Raw genomic sequence first — 23,154 nt, forward strand, 5'->3', positions numbered from 1 at the left:
CCTAACGCGAGAGCTTAGTGTAATGCGTAGTGAGATGAACTCTATGCGAGCAGAAACATCCCGTTTAAGTTCAGTTATTGAAAAAATACGATCTACTCCAAATGGAGGTAGATGTGATGAAGGTGGACATGTAAGAGTCGAGCAAACGAGCCGTGGTGCGACAAGTGAAAATATTGCGATGAACAGTAGGCTGGCTGTTGAAAACAACGCAAGGAGTGACGGCTATGTTCGTAGTCACGATAATGTGTTGAGAAGATATGTTCGAGATGTGAATGAAAAAGCAAACAATGATCTGTTGGGTGAAGACCCGAATAATAATTTTATTAGTAGAGATTTGCAGAATCTGTTTGGTGATCGTAAATGTACGTATGAGAATGTCGAGTTCGGTAAAGACCGAAATGGTAGAAAAACAGTGATTAAGAGCTGCTGTGGCTCTGAGGCGTACGGTGGCTCGCGTGGTGATTACCACTGGGAGACTCATGCGCATGATATTGGCAGTAGAATAGAACCACAATTATCGGTAAGTGAACTGATTTTTATCCTGTTCGAAAATGGATCGATGATTTATAGGAGCTGTTGGATTCCATTGGCTTGACAGAGTTACGCAAATTTGTAATTGCAAAACGAAAATTAATCGGATTAGCTAAAATTTCATTAAACTTCACTAATAATATCTCTAACTGGAGTACGTTAAAGGATTTTTTAATAAATGAGTTTGACTTTTCAGAAAATAGTGCTGTTGTGCATGAGAGATTACGAAATCGTAAAAGAAAATTGGGCGAGAATGTCCTAAAGTATTTTCTGCAAATGCGGGAAATTGGGGCAAAGGCCAATGTTGACATTTCATCCATTATTACGTACACAATAAACGGAATAAATGATAATGGTCCAGACAAGACTATATTATACGGATCAAAAAGTATGGATGAGTTCAGAGAAAATCTTCGTGAATATCAAAGAATAAAAGATAACAAATGTTGTAGAGGTTATAAGACAAAGTCTTCAGCTTCAGAAAAAAAAAATTTGTAGCGGAAGGTCAAGTGGCCAGAATAATTTAAAAAACCGAAATGACATCCAACCCAAGACTGTGAAAAATTACAATTGTGGAAAAGGTGGTCGTGTTCCAAGACAATGTCCGAAAAGAATTGGAAGCAATTCCGTTAATCTCTGTTATTCTGATCCTTCTTCGTTAAAAAGAAATAGTTTGTCAATATACGTTCATACAATTCAATGTCAAGCATTATTTGATTCCGGTTCCAGTATTTCTTTACTGAGAGAGGAGTGGACAATGAAAATGAATTTGAAGATAAATCGGAATGATCGGAAACGTTTAATGACGTTTAAGGGAGTCATATGGACTTTAGGTAGTGTTGCGTTAAATATAGTGATTGAAAATACACCTTTGAATATTACATTTGATGTTATAAGAGATAAAGATATGGAGAACAATATTGTTTTAGGGAAAAACTTGTTAATTTTTGGCGTTGTAAATATTACAGCAAATGAAACTAAGTTTTATCCAAAAAAGAAGATAATTTCAAAAATTGAAAACCGTAAAACCTGTCATTTAGACGTGTATAATTGTACGCAGTTCAGAAATCAATCAATAGACTCTGGAAAGTATTTCGAAATGCTTGATAACACCATTTTCATTTCATTTATTTAGTTAACATCTACACAGATAACACTGAATCAACAATTTCACGCCACAATACTCGGTTCGTGGCCGCATCTCTCCATCCTCGGTTCTGCCCCACGCTCGCCAAATCGATACGCACTTGATCCGCCCACCTAGCTCGCTGCGCTCCACGCCTTCTTGTACCAACCGGATCCGAAGCGAACACTATCTTTGCAGGGTTGCTGTCCGGCATTCTTGCAACATGCCCTGCCCATCGTATCCTTCCAGCTTTGGCCACCTTCTGGATACTGGGTTCGCCGTAGAGTTGGGCGAGCTCGTGGTTCATCCTTCGCCGCCACACACCGTTCTCCTGCACACCGCCGAAGATCGTCCTAAGCACCCGACGTTCGAAGACTCCAAGTGCTTGCAGGTCCTCCTCGAGCATCGTCCACGTTTCATGCCCGTAGAGGACTACCGGCCTTATGAGCGTTTTGTACATGGTACATTTGGTGCGGGCGTGAATCTTTTTTGACCGCAGCTTCTTCTGGAGGCCATAGTAGGCCCGACTTCCACTGATGATGCGCCTCCGTATTTCACGGCTAACGTTATTGTCAGCCGTCAGCAAGGATCCAAGGTAGACGAACTCGTCGACCACCTCGAACGTATCCCCGTCTATCGTAACACTGCTACCTAGGCGAGCCCTGTCGCGCTCGGCCCCACCAGCTAGCATGTACTTTGTCTTGGCCGCATTCACCACCAGTCCAACTTTTGCTGCCTCGCGTTTCAGGCGGGTGTACAGGTCTGCCACCTTTTCAAATGTTCGGCCGACGATGTCCATATCATCCGCGAAGCAAACAAGTTGACTGGATCTCGTAAAAATCGTACCTCGGCTGTTAAGCCCGGCTCTCCGCATAACACCTTCTAGCGCAATATTGAACAACAGGCACGAAAGTCCATCACCTTGTCGTAGTCCCCGGTGGGATCCAAACGAACTGGAGTGTTCGCCTGAAACCTTCACACAATTTTGCACACCTTCCATCGTCGCTCTTATCAGTCTCGTGAGCTTCCCGAGAAAGCTGTTCTCGTCCATGGTTTTCCATAGCTCTACGCGGTCGATACTGTCGTATGCCGCCTTGAAATCGATGAAAAGGTGATGCGTTGGGACCTGGTATTCACGCCATTTTTGGAGGATTTGCCGTACAGTAAAGATCTGATCCGTTGTCGATCGGCCGTCAACAAAGCCGGCTTGATAACTTCCCACGAACTCGTTTACTACGGGTGACAAACGACGGAAGATGATCTGGGATAATACTTTGTAGGCCGCATTTAGAATGGTGATCGCTCTAAAGTTCTCACAGTCTAACTTGTCGCCTTTCTTGTAGATGGGGCAGATTACCCCTTCCTTCCACTCCTCCGGTAGCTGTTCTGTTTCCCAGATTGTGCCTATCAGCCGGTGCAGACAAATGGCCAGCCTTTCCGGACCCATCTTTATGAGTTCAGCTCCGATACCATCCTTACCAGCAGCTTTATTGTTCTTGAGCTGGTGAATGGCATCCTTAACCTCCCTCAAAGTGGGGGCTGGTTGGTTTCCATCTTCCGCAGTACTGACGAAGGCATTTCCTCCGTTGTCCCGTCCTTCATTGCCTGTGCTCTCAGCACCATTCAGGTGCTCGTCGAAGTGCTGCTTCCACCTTTCGATCACCTCACGCTCGTCCGTCAGAATGCTCCCATCCTTATCCCTGCACATCTCGGCTCGCGGCACGAAGCCGTTGCGGGATGCGTTGAGCTTCTGATAGAACCTACGCGTTTCCTGAGACCGGCACAGCTGTTCCATCTCCTCGCACTCCGTCTCCTCCAGGCGGCGTTTTTTCTCCCGAAAGAGGCGGGTCTGCTGTTGCCGTTTCTGTTTATAGCGTTCCACGTTCTGCCGGGTCCCTTGCTGCAGCATGACCGCCCGCGCTGCATTCTTCTCCTTCAAAACCTCCTGGCACTCCTCGTCGAACCAATCGTTCCGTCGACTCCGTCCCACGTACCCGACGTTGCTCTCAGCTGCATCGTTGATGGCTGCTTTTACTGTTCTCCAGCAGTCCTCAAGAGGGGCTTCGTCCAGCTCACCCTCATCCGGTAATGCAGCCTCGAGTTGCTGCGCGTATGCCGCTGCGACATCCGGTTGCTTGAGCCGCTCTAGGTCATACCGGGGCGGCCGTCGGTACCGTATGTTGTAAACGACGGAGAGTTTTGGGCGCAGTTTGACCATCACCAGATAGTGGTCAGAGTCGATGTTAGCGCCACGATAGGTCCTGACGTCGATTATGTCGGAGAAGTGCCGACCATCAATCAGAACGTGGTCGATTTGCGATTCTGTCTGCTGTGGTGATCTCCATGTGTATCGGTACGGAAGGCTGTGCTGGAAGTAGGTGCTACGAATGGCCATATTCTTGGAGGCGGCAAAATCAATTAGTCGTAGGCCGTTTTCGTTCGTCAGCCGGTGGGCGCTGAACTTTCCAATCGTCGGTCTGAATTCCTCTTCCTGGCCAACCTGAGCGTTTAGATCTCCTATGATGATTTTGACGTCGTGGCTTGGGCAACTGTCGTACTCGCGTTCAAGCTGCGCGTAAAAAGCGTCTTTATCATCATCAGTGCTTTCGGAGTGAGGGCTGTGCACGTTTATTATGCTGAAGTTGAAGAACCGGCCTTTGATCCTCAACTTGCACATTCTCTCATTGATCGGCCACCACCCGATCACGCGCCTCTGCATATCACCCATCACTATAAAAGCTGTTCCCAGCTCATGTGTATTGCCGCAGCTCTGGTAGATGGTATGGTTACCTCTAAACGTTCGCACCATTGATCCCTTCCAACACACTTCCTGCAACGCTACGATGCCGAATCCACGGTCCTTCAGCACGTCGGCGAGTATGCGTGTGCTCCCGATGAAGTTGAGAGATTTACAGTTCCACGTACCGAGCTTCCAATCGCTAGTTCCTTTACGTCGCTGTGGTCTTCGCCGATTGTCCCGGTTCGTATTCTCTCGTTGATTATTCGTTGCTTGATTTTTTTACGGCTGGCTTGCAGGGCCTGACACCAACCCCCTAGATTTCCGGAGGACCATTCCCCCTAAATGTTCGGAGGACCATAGTGCGCAGTTTAGCTTAGAGTCCTTCTCTGGCACTCGGACGATGATCAGCCGCCCCTGACATGGGGAACAGACGCTGTTGTGAGCCGCTCCTAACATGGAGTACAGACGCTCAAGGTTTGCAGAAGCAAAAGCAAAAGCAAACCCCCCTTCCCTGTCAGCATACGACCAAAGTTCCCACCGGGTGTTGGTTACCCGATCGTCCCTAAGGTTACTCGTACCCCGGCCAGTACCGCGAGGAGGTAGGGATAGCAGTTGCTGGGCAAGAGGCTAAGGACCGCACAAAGGGATCTATTTTATTCCTTCAGGTACGCGAGGTACCAATGGTACGCCATGCCCAGCCATTTACCAACCGCTTGATAACACCAATAAGAAGCTAAATTCAAAATGTGACGTCAATGCGATCAAATTTGGGAACAACCCAAGGAAATATCCCTACAGACATCAAGAAGCACATAATTCAACGATTTGGAAGCAGCCAACGATGAAGATGTGGAGGACAACATCCAAATCAAGGAGTAAGACTAAGTAAAGCGAAGCAGATTGGCAGCGAAACGACGAAAGTAAGAGATCGAAGCTAGGCAAGGAAAGACAACATGGATGGCCGATTTGTGGGAATAATATCCCAAACACCCCTACGTGTTCTCCTAGTTACGCACTGCAACCCGAGGAGCCTCCGATCAAGCAGAGGAAAAGCATACGAAACAGTTAGTGTTTGAATGTGAGAGCAACCGTTCGGTTCGGTACTTTTAAATTGATTCACCGTCTTTAAAAAAGTTTCGATATCCGAAGTTGTCATCTGGAACGCGTATCCTTTCTTTTAGTGCGGGAAAAGTTGAGCTAGTAGTTAAGATTTACTACATATATATATATATATTACATATACATATTACTGGAACAGGGAAACCAACATATAACACCTAGTTTTAAATAAACATCGGAAAATTGTAGCTACGACATTTGCATTCGAGTTTCAATAAAAAAAAAAGATAGTTAAAATACAAGAATTTACTGCAATTGCCATATGAAATCATCATATTTCAATCATTTTGCGCCATATCACGGGCTTTCTCAAATTTCATTTCAAATACCGATTTCGTGGATTTCACGACCTCTTGTCTGTTCAAGCAGTGCTCGTTCGTAATGTATTCGTTACCCAACGTTACGAAACCATACCTTTCCCAAAACTAATTCGCTCTTTTCGATTGCCGGAACTAGAAACCCATCGCACGCGTTTGCGATTGTTGAACAAACACCAACTGAGGTCAATCAGGCGGCAACATGCCGTTTGAGATTTGGGCTCTAATCGGATTATGTGCGTTCTGCAAAAACCAAAACCAAATCATAGCTGACATGTTCGCGGAACAGTTTTGATATTTTCCTCTGCCATTCCAATCCATCCCGTATATTGCAAACGTGATGACATATTTTTTCCCATTTAACAGCCACGTAGAATTCACAAAGCGTTTGTCATGTATCACTGTTGACATGTCCGGTTTATGGTAACTAAGGCTGAGCTTTTTTTCTCGTTCCACGCTTGACCAAAAACCATGCTCACTTGGGACCCCCCGCATGCAGCAGTTGTTTTGTGACTAGCGCCGAAAATCTCTGAATGTTTGAATGTAGTGACCGAAAATAAAACAACTCACCTAGTTTTCCTAAATGGTATACCGGGAAAATATGACACCACAGAGCAGCAGAAGAAGGTTGAGACTTTTTTCACGATTTTCACATCGAGTTTTAATATCGACATTTTCTTTCATTATTCACGCAACAATTACATCCACATATACACTACCGTGTAAAAGTTTGGGATCAACCACTTAAAAGAGTTTTTAAAAATGTTCAAATAACAAAAGCGTTTTTTCCAAATGATTAAGATTACAAATCTAATCTATGGCTCATTCGAAAGGTAATGAGTTATTTTTTTTTCTTAGGAATCAACACCATCAAAAAATTGAATTTAGTTTACTAGTTTTAACGTAAAGTTGATATTTTTCAAAAATTATATTGACAAGAAAATGCCAACTTTCTAGAACCCTAATTTCATAATAATTAAAGAGAGTGTTCCAAAATGTTTGCGTAGGTATCTGAAAACTGTTCAAAACTTTTAAAACAATCATTGAAGCCATCGTGCAAAGGTTTGGGGCCCCGCCTGTGGTTCGATACTTTTATGACAGGAATCTATGACATTTGGTCGAATGACATTTATTCGAATGACGTTTGATCGAATGACGTTTAGTATAAAGAACATTTGGTTGAATGGACATTTCGTTGAATGGACTTAATCGATTGGTCACCAGCTGGTGCAGATTATACAAATTGAGTGTACCTCGGATTTTTTCCCGCTAGATATCAGTATTTGGTCTATAATTTCATAATCGGAAAGTTACAACATAATTTCATCATCGGAAAGTTACAAAATATTCTATCGGTGAAAATTTTCCCATACATTTTGTATGCGCTGAAATCTGAAAAAAAACCGTGATTTTCATTGATTCTCATAGTCTGTATATGAAAAAATAGCTAAAAGGTGGAAAAAAAAATCAAAATTTCACCGATGGAATATTTTAAAACCTTTCAATTATGAAAATATAACCCAATTACTGAACTCTAGCGGAAAGAAATCCGAGGTACATTCGATTTGCATAATATGCTGGTATTAGCGCCAAAATGCTACTTCAGAAATATTCTATGCTTTCTGTCGCAACTAAATTTTTTCGACCAAATGTCCATTCGACGAAATGTCCGTTCGACCAAATGTACTTTCGACCAAACGTCATTCGACTAAATGTCATTCGACCAAATGTCTTTCGACCAAATGTCATAGATTCTTAGACGAATCTATGACATTTGGTCGAAAGACATTTGGTCGAATGATGTTTAGTCGAATGACGTTTGGTCGAAAGTACATTTGGTCGAACAGACATTTCGTCGATTGGACATTTGGTCGAAAAAATTTAGTTGCGACAGAAAGCAGAGAATATTTCTAGAGTAGCATTTTGGCGCTAATACAAGAGTGATTGAATAACCGAAAAAGTAAAATGTCATTCGACGAAATGTCCTAAAGCCGTCTAAACCAGAGAGAGTGCTCGGGATCTTTCTTTGAATTCCGGGTTTTGCAGCTTACCGTCGTGGGTAAGTTTTTTGAATGCGGAAATCAAGATTAAAACGTCAGGAAAAAAAATGCTTTAATGAAAACCTTTATGACGAATGTTAGGTGTCGGTAACTCTACTTATGGCCAATTGGCTTATTGTGACTTCCAGCTTAATAAATTTCCTCAAGCAAATATATGACTGTGCTGGCAGTGTTGATGACCTCTGGTAAAAAACAGAGCTTGCTGTAGAAGGTATGTATTAATAAAAATGAGATAAAGGGCTAATTCTATGTATCGGGTAAGTGACTGAGGAGACAAAAGTCGACTTGCTTCCATTTAGGATCAGCTAATCTCGAATCGCAGAACATGCCTGAACAAAAAAGCAACAGGAATCATTAAAAATCCAAGAGCTTGATCAATATGTTGGGAGAGCGTCCATCAAATTGAATAACAAAATGTTAGCTGATACTTTTTCGGTTTTTCAATCACTCTTGTATTAGCGCCAAAATGCTACTTTAGAAATATTCTATGCTTTCTGTCGCAACTAAATTTTTTCGACCAAATGTCCATTCGACGAAATGTCCGTTCGACCAAATGTACTTTCGACCAAACGTCATTCGGCTAAATGTCATTCGACCAAATGTCTTTCGACCAAATGTCATAGATTCGGTTTAGTCATAGCGTGAATGTGTGAGTTTTTTTTACATTTGCAACTTTTTTCGCTTGTCATGGGTGGAACTTTTGCCCGCTGTTTCAAGCTTTTGTCCCACTCAATATGGACCAAAAATGGTTTCCAGGTATTTAATGCAAAAACTAATACAGTGAGATTCCGTTTTTGTCATGTTTTGTTTTCGGCATGCTCCATTTTTGGCATCCTCCGATTTTGACATCAAAATGGATCCGTTTTGAGCATCAACTGGCTTATAACCTCCGTTCTCAGACATTCACACTGAGTGGCAAGCCGATAGTTGAATATTGCACTGTTTGATTGGAAAACACACAAGCACACAGGTTACCCATGGTTAGCCACAACCACTTATGAGTGCACTCCGGACATGTGGAAAGTTATAGAATTAGTTTTTTTTATCTGAGAGCAGTACAACAGATTGGAGTCGTGGTTGGCCACAAGCACTTGATTTTTTTTATTTACAAGGAACTACCCGATAACTTGACCATGGAGTAGTCATTCTCAAAAATGTTTCCAGTAGAACCATTAACCCCTCTACCGGCAGCTTCATTTTTTAACAATTACAAAAATATTCAAATCGCGATAACTTTTTGATTTGTTGATATTTTTGCACCATTTTTTCACAAACTCTCAAAAATCTCATCTAGTTTTCGAATATGTCTCGATATTGATCATTGGTCAACTAGATCCGCAGCTATTCCAAAATTCCTTGGGGGACCGACGCGTAGCCATAACCCACGTAACGTGTTAGACTGCTTTTCGTTCTAGTCGTTTTGTTTTGCCTAAAACTTGCCAGAATTAATTACACGTAGTATTGCAACATTGTGGAACTCGTGACTGTTCATGTCTGTCTAGTGTGAATATTGTAAAATTGTTGAGATTCCAATACCAAATCTTGGAAAATAAACTGTGAAGCCACCATCAAAAATAGCTTGCAAGAAGGGCTCAATAGACATCAAATGTAGTGATGAGCCATACGTCTTTTGTAATGGTATTTGTTCTGGAGTGTTTCATGCTGACTGCGTATCTGTTAGGAAGGAATATTTGCTTCCAATTGCGGCTTCCAAAAATATCTTTTAGCTCTGTGAAGAATGCATGGCAGAATTCGAAAATTGGAAAAAACTTCCTAGCAAATCAGATGTCTCATGTTCTCTGTCCATGGTGGAAGAAATGGTGAAACTGAAGGATACAGTTGAAGCGATTGCCACTACACTTTCATCGATCACATCTAGTCCATCGTCATTGGATTTTGATATACGTCATTCTACACCGCATTCTTTTCCTCGACTTTCGTGTGGGACCAGTGCATATTTTGAATCGATCCAAGGAGAAGACTTTGTGCATACTGAATCTCAATCAACGAGTGAGCCCAGGGACGGACCTGTTGTAGTGGTTGGACCACACGGCCCTCACGCGGAGGACCTGGGATCAAATCCCATCCCAATTTTAGTGACGACTTCCTTCGGAAGGGAAGTAAAGCCGTTGGTCCCGAGATGAACTAGCCCAGGGCTAAAAATCTCGTTAATAAAAATCGAAAAAAAAACAGTAAAGATCAACATTTTGCGCTACAATTGACAAACATTGATGCAAATGTTTCTGAAACTCAAATCAAGCAAATGGTTACTCACTATTTGGGCGCAAATGATGCAGATGTTTTTTGTATCCAAAGACTTGTTCCGAAATGGGTCAACCACGCGGCTCTTGACTACGTTTCCTTTAAAGTTTTGCTAAGCTATCAATGGAAATATAAGGCTTTGGAACCATCGACCTGGCCTAAAGGTGTTAAAATACAGTATAAAATGAAAATATGATTGTTAATTCTCTATAGTTTTGAAATTATGTTAATGTGATGATGGTTTTAAATGATTGTTTTGCTCGATGTTAGATTAATATGACATTAATATGTCTGTTGAAATGATTTTATTGTTATGATTTTCATGTGATTGTTAGTTTTAGATTAAGAATAGAATTATTTGATCATCATCAGGGCTCTAGAGTGCCTGTTGATGCATAAACTACAAACAAACTACAAATAACTCAGGCTACAGAATTTTTATCGTATTCGGATATTCATTCCTCGGAACGATATATTAATGCGAGTATGTTGTGACAATATGAAGCAATTTGGTGCAGCCGTCTTTGAGTAATGGACATTTATGTTTCTTGTACTACACTTGACAAATAAAGATCTTGAAAACTCTAAAAAACCTCATAACGTAATTTTCAGATTTCTCCAAGAATACTGAAGCGATTAGTATGATTTTTTCAGAGGAGCTCCTTATCACCTGGCATTGTATAGCACACATTTTATTTGTTTGATAAATTGAACATCGGATAAGGAACATCGGAATATCTTCAAAACTATATCACAAATGTTCATTATCGACACGGATTCTTAAATTAGAATAGTTTTTCGAGGTTTTGTGAAAAAATGATGCAAAAATAACGAGAAACAAAAAACTTATCGCGATTGGAATTTTTTTTAGCGGTAAGAAATGAAATTGCCTAAAGAGGGGTTAATGGGCTGGAGTTTGTTACAGGAATACATGTTTTAACTATGTGGGCCCGCTAGACGAGTTTACCCCACTAGAGACTTCTAAAAAAATACTACAGTATATCTTGTGGGAATATCATAAACATTCATATAGCCTCGATGTCAAGAATACTGCCGAAATTTCCATTAGAAATCAGAATACGTCTTGCTCAGGAATAGGTTAAATACTGGTAGACGAAAAGATGATGAATTTCTTGAAGAAGTTTCCAAGTTAGTCGAAAACAAACGATATACTTTATCTTTCTACCTAAATACACGTGTTACCTTTTGTTTGATGTGCTTAGGTTGCCATGACTTTTGTGAGTTGATGATGTATGAATATTTAATAAATATTGATTTATCTAATATAGTCTATTAGTAAAATCGATGTTAAACGAGGTAGAAAAATATCATCTTCTCCAAATTTTGCTCACAGGTCTTTCAAGTAACTTCAAAATCATTTGGTGGAAAAATATATATTTTTTGAGGTGCTCATAGTTGAGAATAATAGCTAATTTTAAGATGAAAAACTCAAATAACATGAAAACCATAAGAAACATTGTAGAACATAGTATGCCAATAAAAATAAAAAATAAAACACTTAAGAGCAAAAAACTATTTTTTATTAGAAAAACTTAATTATCTTGGCTCTTAAGCAAATCCGAGAAAAAATTTGTTCGGCAAAGTTGTTTCTATGATCTTTTGCTACAACTTTGCTGAACATATCAACTTACGATTCGTAGTTGGCGTATACGTCACTCTTGCGATCACCGTTTAAACTTTTTTGATCCGTATATTTTGTAGTACTGAAAATTATGAACATATTCTCAGAATAAATTATGGCTCTAAAATCAATAAATCTTGACGAAAACCTCATGTCCGCCTAACTTAGCTTTCTTGACCAGTGTGCAATGCAGTCATTGTGATAGACATTTTGTCAAAAATATCTCAGATAATGTTTCAGGTGTTTCTTTACCAATTCTTCAATTTTCTAGAGATAAATCGCTGACATGGCATTCTAACTGCTGTATTTTTAACCTAGAATTTTCTTTCAAATTTTTATACTCATCTAACTACAACGTATGGCTGCATTAGCAGATCAAAAAATCTCATTTATCTCGAATTTCTCACGCTAGATGTTTAAATCCATTTTATTTTATTCAGTTTTTGAAAAAAAAATCAACTCATCGGATTTGTTAAGAAGTATTCAGGAAACTTTCAAATTTTGATAAATATTTTCTGGACTGCCCCCTCTAAACGCTAAATTCAACCCGAAAATTTTGAAGGTGGGAGACAACAATAGTAAAGGTCAAATTTGTATCGATCGGCTTTATATAAGTTCAAATAAGTAACCAACTATTTAAATTTGTTTGAAAAATGACACAGATTATTAACTCTTCTTCAACAAAGAGGGTGAAAACTTATGCCAACTACTAAGGGTCCAAAGAATGTTGGAAGTGCAACTTTGAACATGCATATCTCTGTCGTATTCGGAGCGATTTTCAAATTTTTCAGCAATGGAACCGGACACTATTCAAGATTGATATTAATTTTTGAGTTTTTGAAATAGATGAGTCCACCCAAAGTTATTAAGCAAAAGGCACTTCCTAGTATTTTGAATAACGCATTTTTTTTTTCCAAAAATTCAACAATATAAGAAAATTTAAAGCGATGACATCTAGTTTTTTTGGCATAAATTAACTTGTAGAAGTCAAGTGAACATTTTTGAGCAGAATGAAATTTTTGATTACACACAAAATTTGTTTTACCCAAAATATTACAAAAAAGAACTAATTTTGGACCCATTTGCCTGTTACTCAATATTCAAAACGATTACGTTAAATTGATTGTGAAAGTCGAGTGAACATGTTTAAGTAAAAAAATATATTTCCGATAACACTAACAATTCATTTTACCCAGAAAACCACATAAAACACGTATTTCTTAAGCTTTTTTTGTTTTTTCACGTAGTTTTTTCGACATGAATTTACTTGCAGAGGTGAAGTGAATATTGTAGAATAGAAAAATTAATTTTTGACTAAACTCAAAATTGAACAACTTACTTCCCGAGTTTATTCGTCTGTAAATAAGAACTCGAGGCTATGACATGTAGTTCTTTCGGCATAAATTTACTTGTAGAAGTCAAGTGAACATGTTTGATTACACTCAAAATTTATTTTAACTGAAATATTACACAAAACACTATTTTTGGACCCGTTCGCCTGTAACTCAAAATTCAAAGCGATGACATACCGTTTTGATTCATATTACGGATACTTAAGGCTCCTGTAAAGTATAACCGATCGGAAAATATATAAATTGAATTATTATGTATGATACCTGTGCGTAATCAATCTACTAAAGCACTTCACTTTCGAATGGTGGGTTAATATTTGGTTTCCACTGCTTGAATTGCCTAAAATAAATAAAAACTAATGATCTTTCCACGATTCTTAAGTATTCCGGACGCACCCTTACTTTCGCTTCATATTACGGACACTTTGTTTCGAACTCCGGACAGCTCACGAAAACCAAAATTAAAATAATTAAATTATTAATAAGGGTAAGTGTTCCCCTAGTTGTGGGTGTACCTATAGTTGCGGTAGTGCTGTTTCCACTGATTTGATTACATTAGCCACAGAACCGACACTGCCAATCGACGTATTGGCTTGTTGATACGCGGAATAGTTGAAAAGAGCGTTCAAACTGCTTCAAAACTGATGAAATAACACTAAAATTGCTAAAACTGTTTTTACTTGTACCAATAGTTGCGGTAAAGTGTTCCTATAGTGGAGGGTCCCATAAGAAATGAACGGATACCGCAACTATAGGAACACAAATTAAAAATATACCGCAACTAAAGGAACAGTGTACTAATAGTGGAGGTATTATTTTTCACTGACATGCCGTGGATTACTGCGATGAAATCATTTTTCTCACTAAGTCAATGGTCTTTACTTTCCGTTAAAACATTAACATGTACATTAATTGCACTTCGTGAATTTAGGCGATTAAGGTGATTATAAAACTAAGCCAAACTCTGAATTTTCAAGTGCACAAGACGAGTGAATCTGACAGCAGATCGCGTTGAAAACCAATCAACTTGCTTGGATGCAGGTTGTGGCCAATGGGATAGATTTTCAACGCGGAGCGCTGTTTGGTTCTCAAGTCTTGTGCTCTTGAAAATTTGAGGTGTGGCTTCGTTATATAATCACCTTAAATGAAGTTCTATTGTGCTTAGTACCTCCACTATTGGTACATCTACCCTAGGCTTCTCAGCCATAAAAGCAACGTCAAAACTAGTTGCACATTATAAATTTCCATGGATTGCTATGGAAAATGCTTATTAAAACGCGCCTGGAAGTTGAGGACATTTAAACGGAAAATTTTGAAACATTTCAAGTGAAACCTTTCCCATACAAAGTTGCGTGTCTGGAATTTGAATCAGAACGGTATAGTTTTTTTTTGCCATGCAATTGATTGTGAAAGTCAAGTGTTTTAATAAAAAAAAAATCGACTTTCTGATAACACTCAGAATTCATTTTATCCACAAAATCACACAAAAACGTAATTCCTGAGCTTTTTTGTCTGTAAATTAAAACTGAAGACTATGATATTTAGTTTTCTCGACATAAATCTACACAAGTAGATTTATGCCGTCAAATAGAAGTCAAGTGAATATTAGCCTGGGACACGGTTATATGAAAAATTTAGATTCTCGCTCCAGTTCACTTTTTGGGTTTCATTTAGGTCCCATAACAACTATGCAAAATTTTAGCTTGATTGGTGAAACTATATTTTAGCGCCAGCCCTTCAAAGTTTTTATGGGATTTACTATGGGAAAACTTACTTTTGCAAAGAGAAATCGCCAGAGGTCGCCCATTGACCTGTATAAAAATTTTGAACACAGATCTCGATAGGTATTTCTACGATGAACAACATTGTCGAAATTTGATGAATAATTTGTATAAAATCTCTATGATTATCTCAACATTCCAAATAGTACAATTGTTATTTTTTCTCTACCTTGTCACAGTTTGCTAAATGGATATGTACTTAAATATAAATGACGAAGATCCATTCTAAATTAAGGTATTTTTTAATCATATTCACTGAAACCAGTTTGGTTTGTTAAGCACGAATAATAAAATAATAAAAAAATAATATAACGAAATTCCGGTTTAATATAATATGAAATATGTTTCACTATTACTCATTACTGTTTGCCTTATCAATCCGAATTAAGGTTTTTAGTTTTTTTTTAATACATTTTCAGACCTTGTTAACAGCAGAATACTTCAAATTAAATTTAAAGAAACAGGAAACCAAAATTATATCACCTCAACAGGAAATCAGTTTGTTTATTCCGTTTCCCAAAGGTTAAAGTCCCCCCGCTTTAAGGTTCAAGGCAGTAAATAATATCAATAGATATTAATGTTTCGGTTTAGCCCAATTACTGAGGAAAACAAAAAAAATGAAAGGGGGGGGGGTATGCTCGATATGCTACGTATTTTTCAAGGGAGGTATCAGAATTTTTGACGAATTGCTATGAGAAGGGAGGGGGTGTGTAAAAAATCAGTGAAAAATGCTACGTCATTTATGGACGGCCTTCAATCAGTTTTGCACAAATCGCGTCATATCTGAGCGACTTTGTTGTTCGAAATTTGTGCTGGGTCATTACAATGAAACATCTGACAAAATATATTAACCTTTGCCGATATAATAAATAATCAGACTATCAATTATTTCATTCAAAATGTTAATTAAAACTTGAAATTCGATTTCAGCCGTGGTCAATTTTTGAAAGTGTCAAAACCAATGCCACAAGAAAAAAAACAAGAATATAAAAATCCTAACAAAATGATAAACTGAATTTAGTACTATACCATTTAATTTCACTTGAGTTAACTCTAGTGGAATTAAATGGTACAGTACTAAATTCGGTTTTTCATTTACTTATAGGTATTCGACTAAACAGCTCAAAGATTTATTATACAAATTCTAATTTGTTTGGAAAAGATTGCGATACTCGTTATTGATGTCGTGTTCAGACTTTCTGGGACACCTTATACTGCTTGACCGTTTATTTGCCAGACGTGTTTACAAGAGAACTGATTGAACCAAATCAAGTGTTCTACAATGAGAACATTGAAAGCCTCAATTAGTATAACGCTCAAGAAATAAAATTAAATTCCAGTAGTTTATTATTATTTTCATAAGTCTACTATTTCAATTGTCTGTTTCTCTGTGATGTCTCTATATTAGTCATTGCTATGTTGAACAGAATATACTGTTTTTATTTGCGTCATACCACTCTTCACCTATTGTCCCATTTTATGTATGTGTTTTTTTTTCTCTCTCTCTCTCCACAGCGACAAGGATGCATCCATGGGGAAGATCTACCATATCTGTTCGGTGCACCGCTGGTCGGAGGATTCAACCACTTCACCAGAAACTACACGAAATCCGAACTGGCACTGTCGGAAGCGGTCATGATCTACTGGTCCAACTTTATCCGCACTGGGTAGGTGTCCATATTCATCCTGCAGTTATGATAGGGGACTTTTTTTCTACGTGGGCAACTTTTCCATCAAATTAGTTGGCATTATCAATCTATGATAAACCGGATTTTGTTTGCTAGAGGTGGTTCTCTATCCAAAGCATAGATTCAATTGATACAGCGAATGAACGTTTCGATATTGCAATATTTTATCATTTATTGTGTTTTAATCAACTGATAGAATTTTATATTTGTACAATTTTGAATAAATACTTCAAACCAAAAATAGTTTAGAAGTTCCAATCAAAAAGAAAACAATTCGTGTTTTCATATTGAATTTTTTTGTGAAATTATAATTTGTATACTGCACCATAAGTAAAAAGATTGCAAACGATCATCATACCAATACATATTAATACTCGCCCATTTATGTCATCGTGCTAAAATTATGGTCTCATTAACGGGGCCCCATCCAATCCTCAGCGGACCCTATCAGATGATACATTACCGCAAAACGCCTGGTTGCACAACACAATCAGACCGACCCCTTTTTCCACCAAAGTCATAAAGTATAAACGAGAGTTAAATTTCTCCCCCAGCTGGGCACTTCTGTGGCTGTCCCAGAATCGGGTTCGGGCGGGAAAAAGTCTGCTCACTCGAAACCACAAAGCTTTCATCAAAGCGGATTCTGCCGAAAATAACGGAAAAGGATCCTCTCGTATAACTTATCCAAAACGGACTCCAATCTTTAAATGTCACCCTCTTAGCAGCTGCCGTAAACGAGCTTCGAGGCTTCAGTCGTTTGACCATAAACGCTAGAGAGGATACGAAAGGTTCACCCAGAAATAATTGAATCGTTCCTATATATGCTTCACCGGAGCCGTAGATAAGTGCCAAACCAGCCAAACCGTTGGAAAGAGCAGTGAAATTTCCATTTCCCAAACTCTACGGAACCATTCGCTCAATAAAAAGGCTCACCTCTCTTGACCGGAGCCGGGCTAAGGACACTTTGCGAGAATGATATTTATCGTAGAAATTTTCATATTTTTTCCCTCTATTTCCTCTTGTCTCCACAGGAACCCAAACGAGCAACTGGAGAATGACCATGTCCGGGATAGGCAGAGATTTAAAAACATCGAATGGACACCGTACGAGAGCGTTCACAAAAAGTATCTGAATCTAGGTTAGTACAAGTACACTTTTTGCTAAAGGGTCATCCCATGACACGACGGCATTTTGAATATGGTCATTGCTATGTAAAGTAAAGAGAACTTTTAAAATATTATTATCCAACCAATCAGCTGTCCTGATATTTGATGCAAGAGAAAACGTTTGCCGTAAAATACTACAAGAAACGAGATTCAATCCCGATTACTATGCGGATCTAAACTCAATCGAGTCAATAACTAAAAATAAGATTGATCACCAAAATAACTTACAGCAATGTTCGAGACAAAAACATCAAAACGTAAAAATATGGTTTCCAACAGATATGAATCCCAAAACCTGCAATAATCTGATAAAGTTTCTCAATAACTTTTCAGAAGGGGAATCGATAATTGAAGAGAGCAATTTAGTTGGTAGGAAAATTGGCCTTTAGATGACTGGCTCCTGAAGTTTGAAAATGTATCCATGGGTTTTCAAAATTTAGGTTCCCTGCAGGACTACCAGAGGTTTCAGAAGCTCTTTCAAAAATTTTTTAAAGAGCTTCCAGATATTTCTGGGGTTTCAATCGGGTTTACAGAAGTTAACGGAGGGTGTTGATTCAAAGATTTTTCAAGTACCGTTTTGTCTCAAATTCAGAAAAGACTCATATTCCGAACACTCGGATTTTGTATACCGATTTGGATGAAATGTTTCACTGAAATATGTCATCAAATAAGAAGGAAATGACAGTCAATTTCAAATCAATTTTAACGACTTCCAATATTTATACCTTGTGAGTAGTGATGATTCTCAAGTTCGAGATTAGTAAGTTAATACGATTTATTCGTGCTGTTCGGAATTTGAAGAACACCCTCGTTATATGAGACAGAATGAACAGAGTGTTCGGCATTTGAATCAAAATGTTGTTCCATACTTTTACGTAAAAATAACACTAAACTATTATAAATACACATTTTTATGAGCACACCCAACAACTAACAGTTAAACTTTGCGATGAAATTAAAATTTTCACAAATATCTGCAAATTTATGCCTATCAGATGCATTTGAAATCACTGTTGGCCTTAAGGTGAAGATGAAGCCAAACTTCAAATTTTCAAGAGCACTAATACAAATGCATATGGTTTATTTAACGTGTAATATTAAAAATCGTACCTTTTATATTTTGCTACGATCAACCTATCATAGAAAAAGAGCTTGATGGTATTAAAATATTTTCAAACCTGTTTTTCCGTTAATTACACGGAAAATAAAAAACAATCCAGAAAAAAATTATATATTTAATATTTTCAAAATACCGCAAAAACTTGAATTTTTATTATTGCTAAAAATTATTAATTGGAAGAGGATTCAAGAAAAAATGACAAAGGATAGAGATGTTCAAAAATAAAAATTATAAAAATCAAAAACAAAAATTCATAAATTTGCGAATAAAAAAAAACATTGCCCAAAACGTGTTTATTTAGATCGAAAATAAAAATTTGGGTATTAGAGCGTTAATATGTGTCTAAATCTTGTTACATTGATTTTCTCGAGAATTTTTTCAGCAATTTTTCTAAAGGCAGCATCTATTTATTTTCGCTACAATTGGAAATTGTTTACCTCCTACACCTCCTCCCCTCTTCTTAACGCTTTTTGTATGGAAGTTTTAATAAACTTTTATTAGTCGTAACGTTTGAGCTTTTGTCCTACCACCTTCACCCTCAAGCATTACGTAATACGTAGATGGCACCAGAGACTATTCCATCCAAAAATGGGTTTCTTCAAGAATTTAATCTGCAATTCCTCTGCAAATACAATAAAACTCACTTGAAAGATTTTTCAAAGAATTAACCCCTCCATAAGCACTTTCAAATTTTCACCATAACTCTAAGCCAATTGTTTCTAAATATTTTTGCAACAATTTTTCAACATGTTAACAAAAAACTCTTATAATTTCAGAATCAGCGTCGAAATAGATCATTGAACATCTGGTTTGGAAAATATTCCGATGTTCCTTGGGGGACCGACATTCTCCATTAAAAATGTCTTTGGCCGCCATTTTGTTTTGGGCCCTGATAGCCGTAGCGGTAAACGCGCAGCTATTCAGCAAGACCAAGCTGAGGGTCGTGGGTTCGAATCCCACCGGTCGAGGATCTTTTCGGGTTGGAAATTTTCTCGACTTTCCAGGGCATAGAGTATCTTCGTACCTGCCACACGATATACACATGCAAAAATGGTCATTGGCATAGTAAGCTCTTAGTTAATAACTGTGGAAGTGCTCATAAGAACACTAAGCTAAGAAGCAGGCTCTGTCCCAGTGGGGATTTAACGCCAGAAAGAAGAAGAAGTTTATCAAAAAATAAAAATACAATATTAGGTTATAAGCAGCTTCTCCGAACAAAAAATCAAACATATCGGTTATGTTGTCTCCAAGAAATCTTGAAATTACAATATGAATGCAGTTTTCAAAATCCTGCTATGGTACCACAAACAAAATTGCTCATATCTAAAAAAAACTCATATATTATATCACCAAATCGCTTCATTTTTTCACATCAGACTCTAAAATAAGCATACTTTTGAAAAGTGAATAAACGAACAAGAGAAAAAAATCTGTATCCTAAGATATTGAAATGGGATATAGCTACGCGTCGGTCTCCCAAGGAATTTTGGAATATCTCCAGATCCAGGCGACCAATTGTTAAAATAGATGCAGATTCTAAAAGTCGAAGAGTTTTTTGAAAACTTGTGAAAAAATTGTGCAAAAATATTGAAAAGCAAAAAAAAACGCAAGGTGGAAAACAACATAAAGCTGCTAGTAGAGGGATTAATACAGTGATAATTACACGTTTTTCCACTGAGATTAATCCAACAGTATCGACCTTACGAATTTCACAAAAAAAATATTTTGAACATCAGGAATCACTAGAGAAAAAATTCAGGAACGTTTCCTGATTAATCCTTGAAAGTGCTTCTTAAAAACTTTATGGATTTATTCTGAAAAAAAAACACATAAAAATAAGGTGACCAGACGTCCCGGATTTTCCGGGACAGAGCAATTTTTAACTTGGCAATACACTGTCAATATTTTTTATTTCAATTAACTTAGTATATAGTACATGTTTTGGAACGAATACGAATGTAAATTGCACATCAAATATAGGCAGCGCCTCATTGAAGATGAGATCTGACAAGCGTCCCGGATTTTTTCCGGGACACATCTGGTCACATTACATAAAAACCATTTATTTCTGAGAGATTCTTGAATGCGTTCTGTTAAAAATGCATTAATAATAAATAAAAGATTCATAGAAGACTTGCCAGGACTAATATCCGAAGAAACATTCTATGAGTGTCTTAAGAGAATTAACTTAATTATACTCGAAAAAGAAACACCTGACTTGTTCCTGTTTTTTTAGGCTGTATCCTTAGTACAATCTCTGGAGGAGTCTCGTGTGAAATTCATGTTGGAGGGAAATATTTGTAGAAGATATGATATCAATGGAGTCGTTAGCGGAATACCAAATTAGTGGAATACTCAAAAAAATTCTAATAGAAAATTACAAAAGAATCTTTACTTAAGTACAGTGACCCCACGCAGTTGAATCACCCACAATTTATGAATCAGCTGATTTCAAAAGACAAAATTATTATCAAACTTGTCACAAAACATCACAGAATTATTTTTACACATAGTTTCTTATCAGTAAATATAATTCTGTGATGTTTTGTGACAAGTTTGATAATAATTTTGTCTTTTGAAGTCAGCTGATTCATAAATTGTGGGTGATTCAACTGCGTGGGGTGACTGTACTTACTGAATTTTCGAAGCAATAATTTGTGAAATTTTCGATAGCAAGTATTGAGAGAATTCCTGGTAGAATTTCTAAATGAAATCTAAGATAAATTTCGAAGGGAAAAGTTTCCAGATTTCTGGAGTGTTTACAATAATATATAACTGACATGTGCAATAAGAAACACGGATTGATCAAATCTCTCTAGCAAGCCAGTTGATGAGAATCTTTGGACTTGTTTCAATAAGTAATGGTTCAAATCGTTAACTGGAGCCGTTATTCACCAATAAGATCGAGTTCAAGACCCAAGCAATACATATTTTGACCTAATCAGCTCACTTTTTAAGTACCGTAAAGTGGAGTGTTAGGGGTGAAAAAAATTCAACTGAAATTTCGAACAACTTCTAGCTTGTCAATAAAAAACAAATGACAGTCGTACCATTTTTCTGATGTCTATACAACAAGCTGATTACAATGATGACGATACTATGACAGATTTCTGTGATAATCGTTAAAATAAGTGATTTTTGCCAGAAATTGAAAATGGACACTCCAAGGTATTTGAAGTTTTATAAATTAAACTATATTTTTCAAACATCGAAACATTAAAGTTTTGGTCAATAATTTTTATGTATTCCGTGCTATTTCATAGGTTTTGTTAATTTAAAGCTTATGACATTCCAATATCATTATTGTTGGAAGTCTTGCCAAATAAAATAAAGTTATCATAAATCCAAACGTAGATGAAATTATAAAAAGTTGCATTATGATTTTAACTAAAATTACTTATCTGCTAAGTGACTCACACATGTTTCTCAATATTGTTTCCAAGTCTTGAAAATGAATGCTTTGAGCCAAATAAAATCGAACTAAAACATTTATGAACGTAAATTAACATCTAGAATCCACATTTTTTCATTGATGAAAAGTCACTGTCACACAATTCAGCTCACAAAATTTCCCAACAAATCAAGCCTTTCAGATGACTAACATATCAACTTTCGGCGTTTCTGTAACTTGTTGAATTTGATAGAGAAGTTTAATCCTTTAATAGCCTAATTAACCTAAATTTAGAGTTTACGTATAGTTCGTTTCAGTTGCTTGTTAGGAACAAAGATGGAAATCTAGTGATCATGATAAAACAAATGATGCATCGTGGTTGTTCTTTGTCATGCGATCATAGCAACAACGATAAACTCTTAGTCGTCAAGCCATCACAACAAACTTCGCTCCGCGAAAAATGAATCGCTCGGCATGTGTACTAACGATCAATTGTTCGCAAACCGAATTCATAAACTTTGGAAGATTTTCACGCTTTCACTCTGCGATATGACTTCTAGCCTAGCAATGTTGCTGAACAACGATCGGAAACGTGAGGCACGATGAATTTTCGTAGGCATCAAAACAGAATCTACGAATAAACACAAACAACCGTTCGGGCGCTTCATTCGTTCGTGTTTCATTTTCGGATCGCTGTTTCTCCCGACGCTATCATCGAATGATTTTCCATCGCTCGGTAATGTGAACGTTACGATCCACGCTGCCTGATCTTCGCGAAGAACAGGAAAATCTCGCGGAACATTACTAAAGGACCTATGTACAAATGAGAGATTCTCTCCTCTCTCGTTCTCTTTTGATT

At 37.7% G+C, this 23,154-nt stretch overlaps 1 protein-coding gene across 1 annotated transcript in view; it reads left to right on the top strand.

The window, feature by feature from the left end:
• Positions 1 to 23,154, top strand: part of LOC5577226 (neuroligin-4, Y-linked) — a 214,513-nt gene that overhangs the window by 162,260 nt on the left and 29,099 nt on the right. The window contains exons 9-10 of the mRNA XM_021850222.1: positions 16,446 to 16,597; positions 17,650 to 17,756. Of these exons, the coding sequence (XP_021705914.1) occupies positions 16,446 to 16,597; positions 17,650 to 17,756 (259 nt within the window). The remainder of the gene's footprint in view (positions 1 to 16,445; positions 16,598 to 17,649; positions 17,757 to 23,154) is intronic.

Source organism: Aedes aegypti, chromosome 3 (assembly GCF_002204515.2).
Source record: "Aedes aegypti strain LVP_AGWG chromosome 3, AaegL5.0 Primary Assembly, whole genome shotgun sequence".
NCBI classification, from domain to species: Eukaryota; Metazoa; Arthropoda; class Insecta; order Diptera; family Culicidae; genus Aedes; species Aedes aegypti.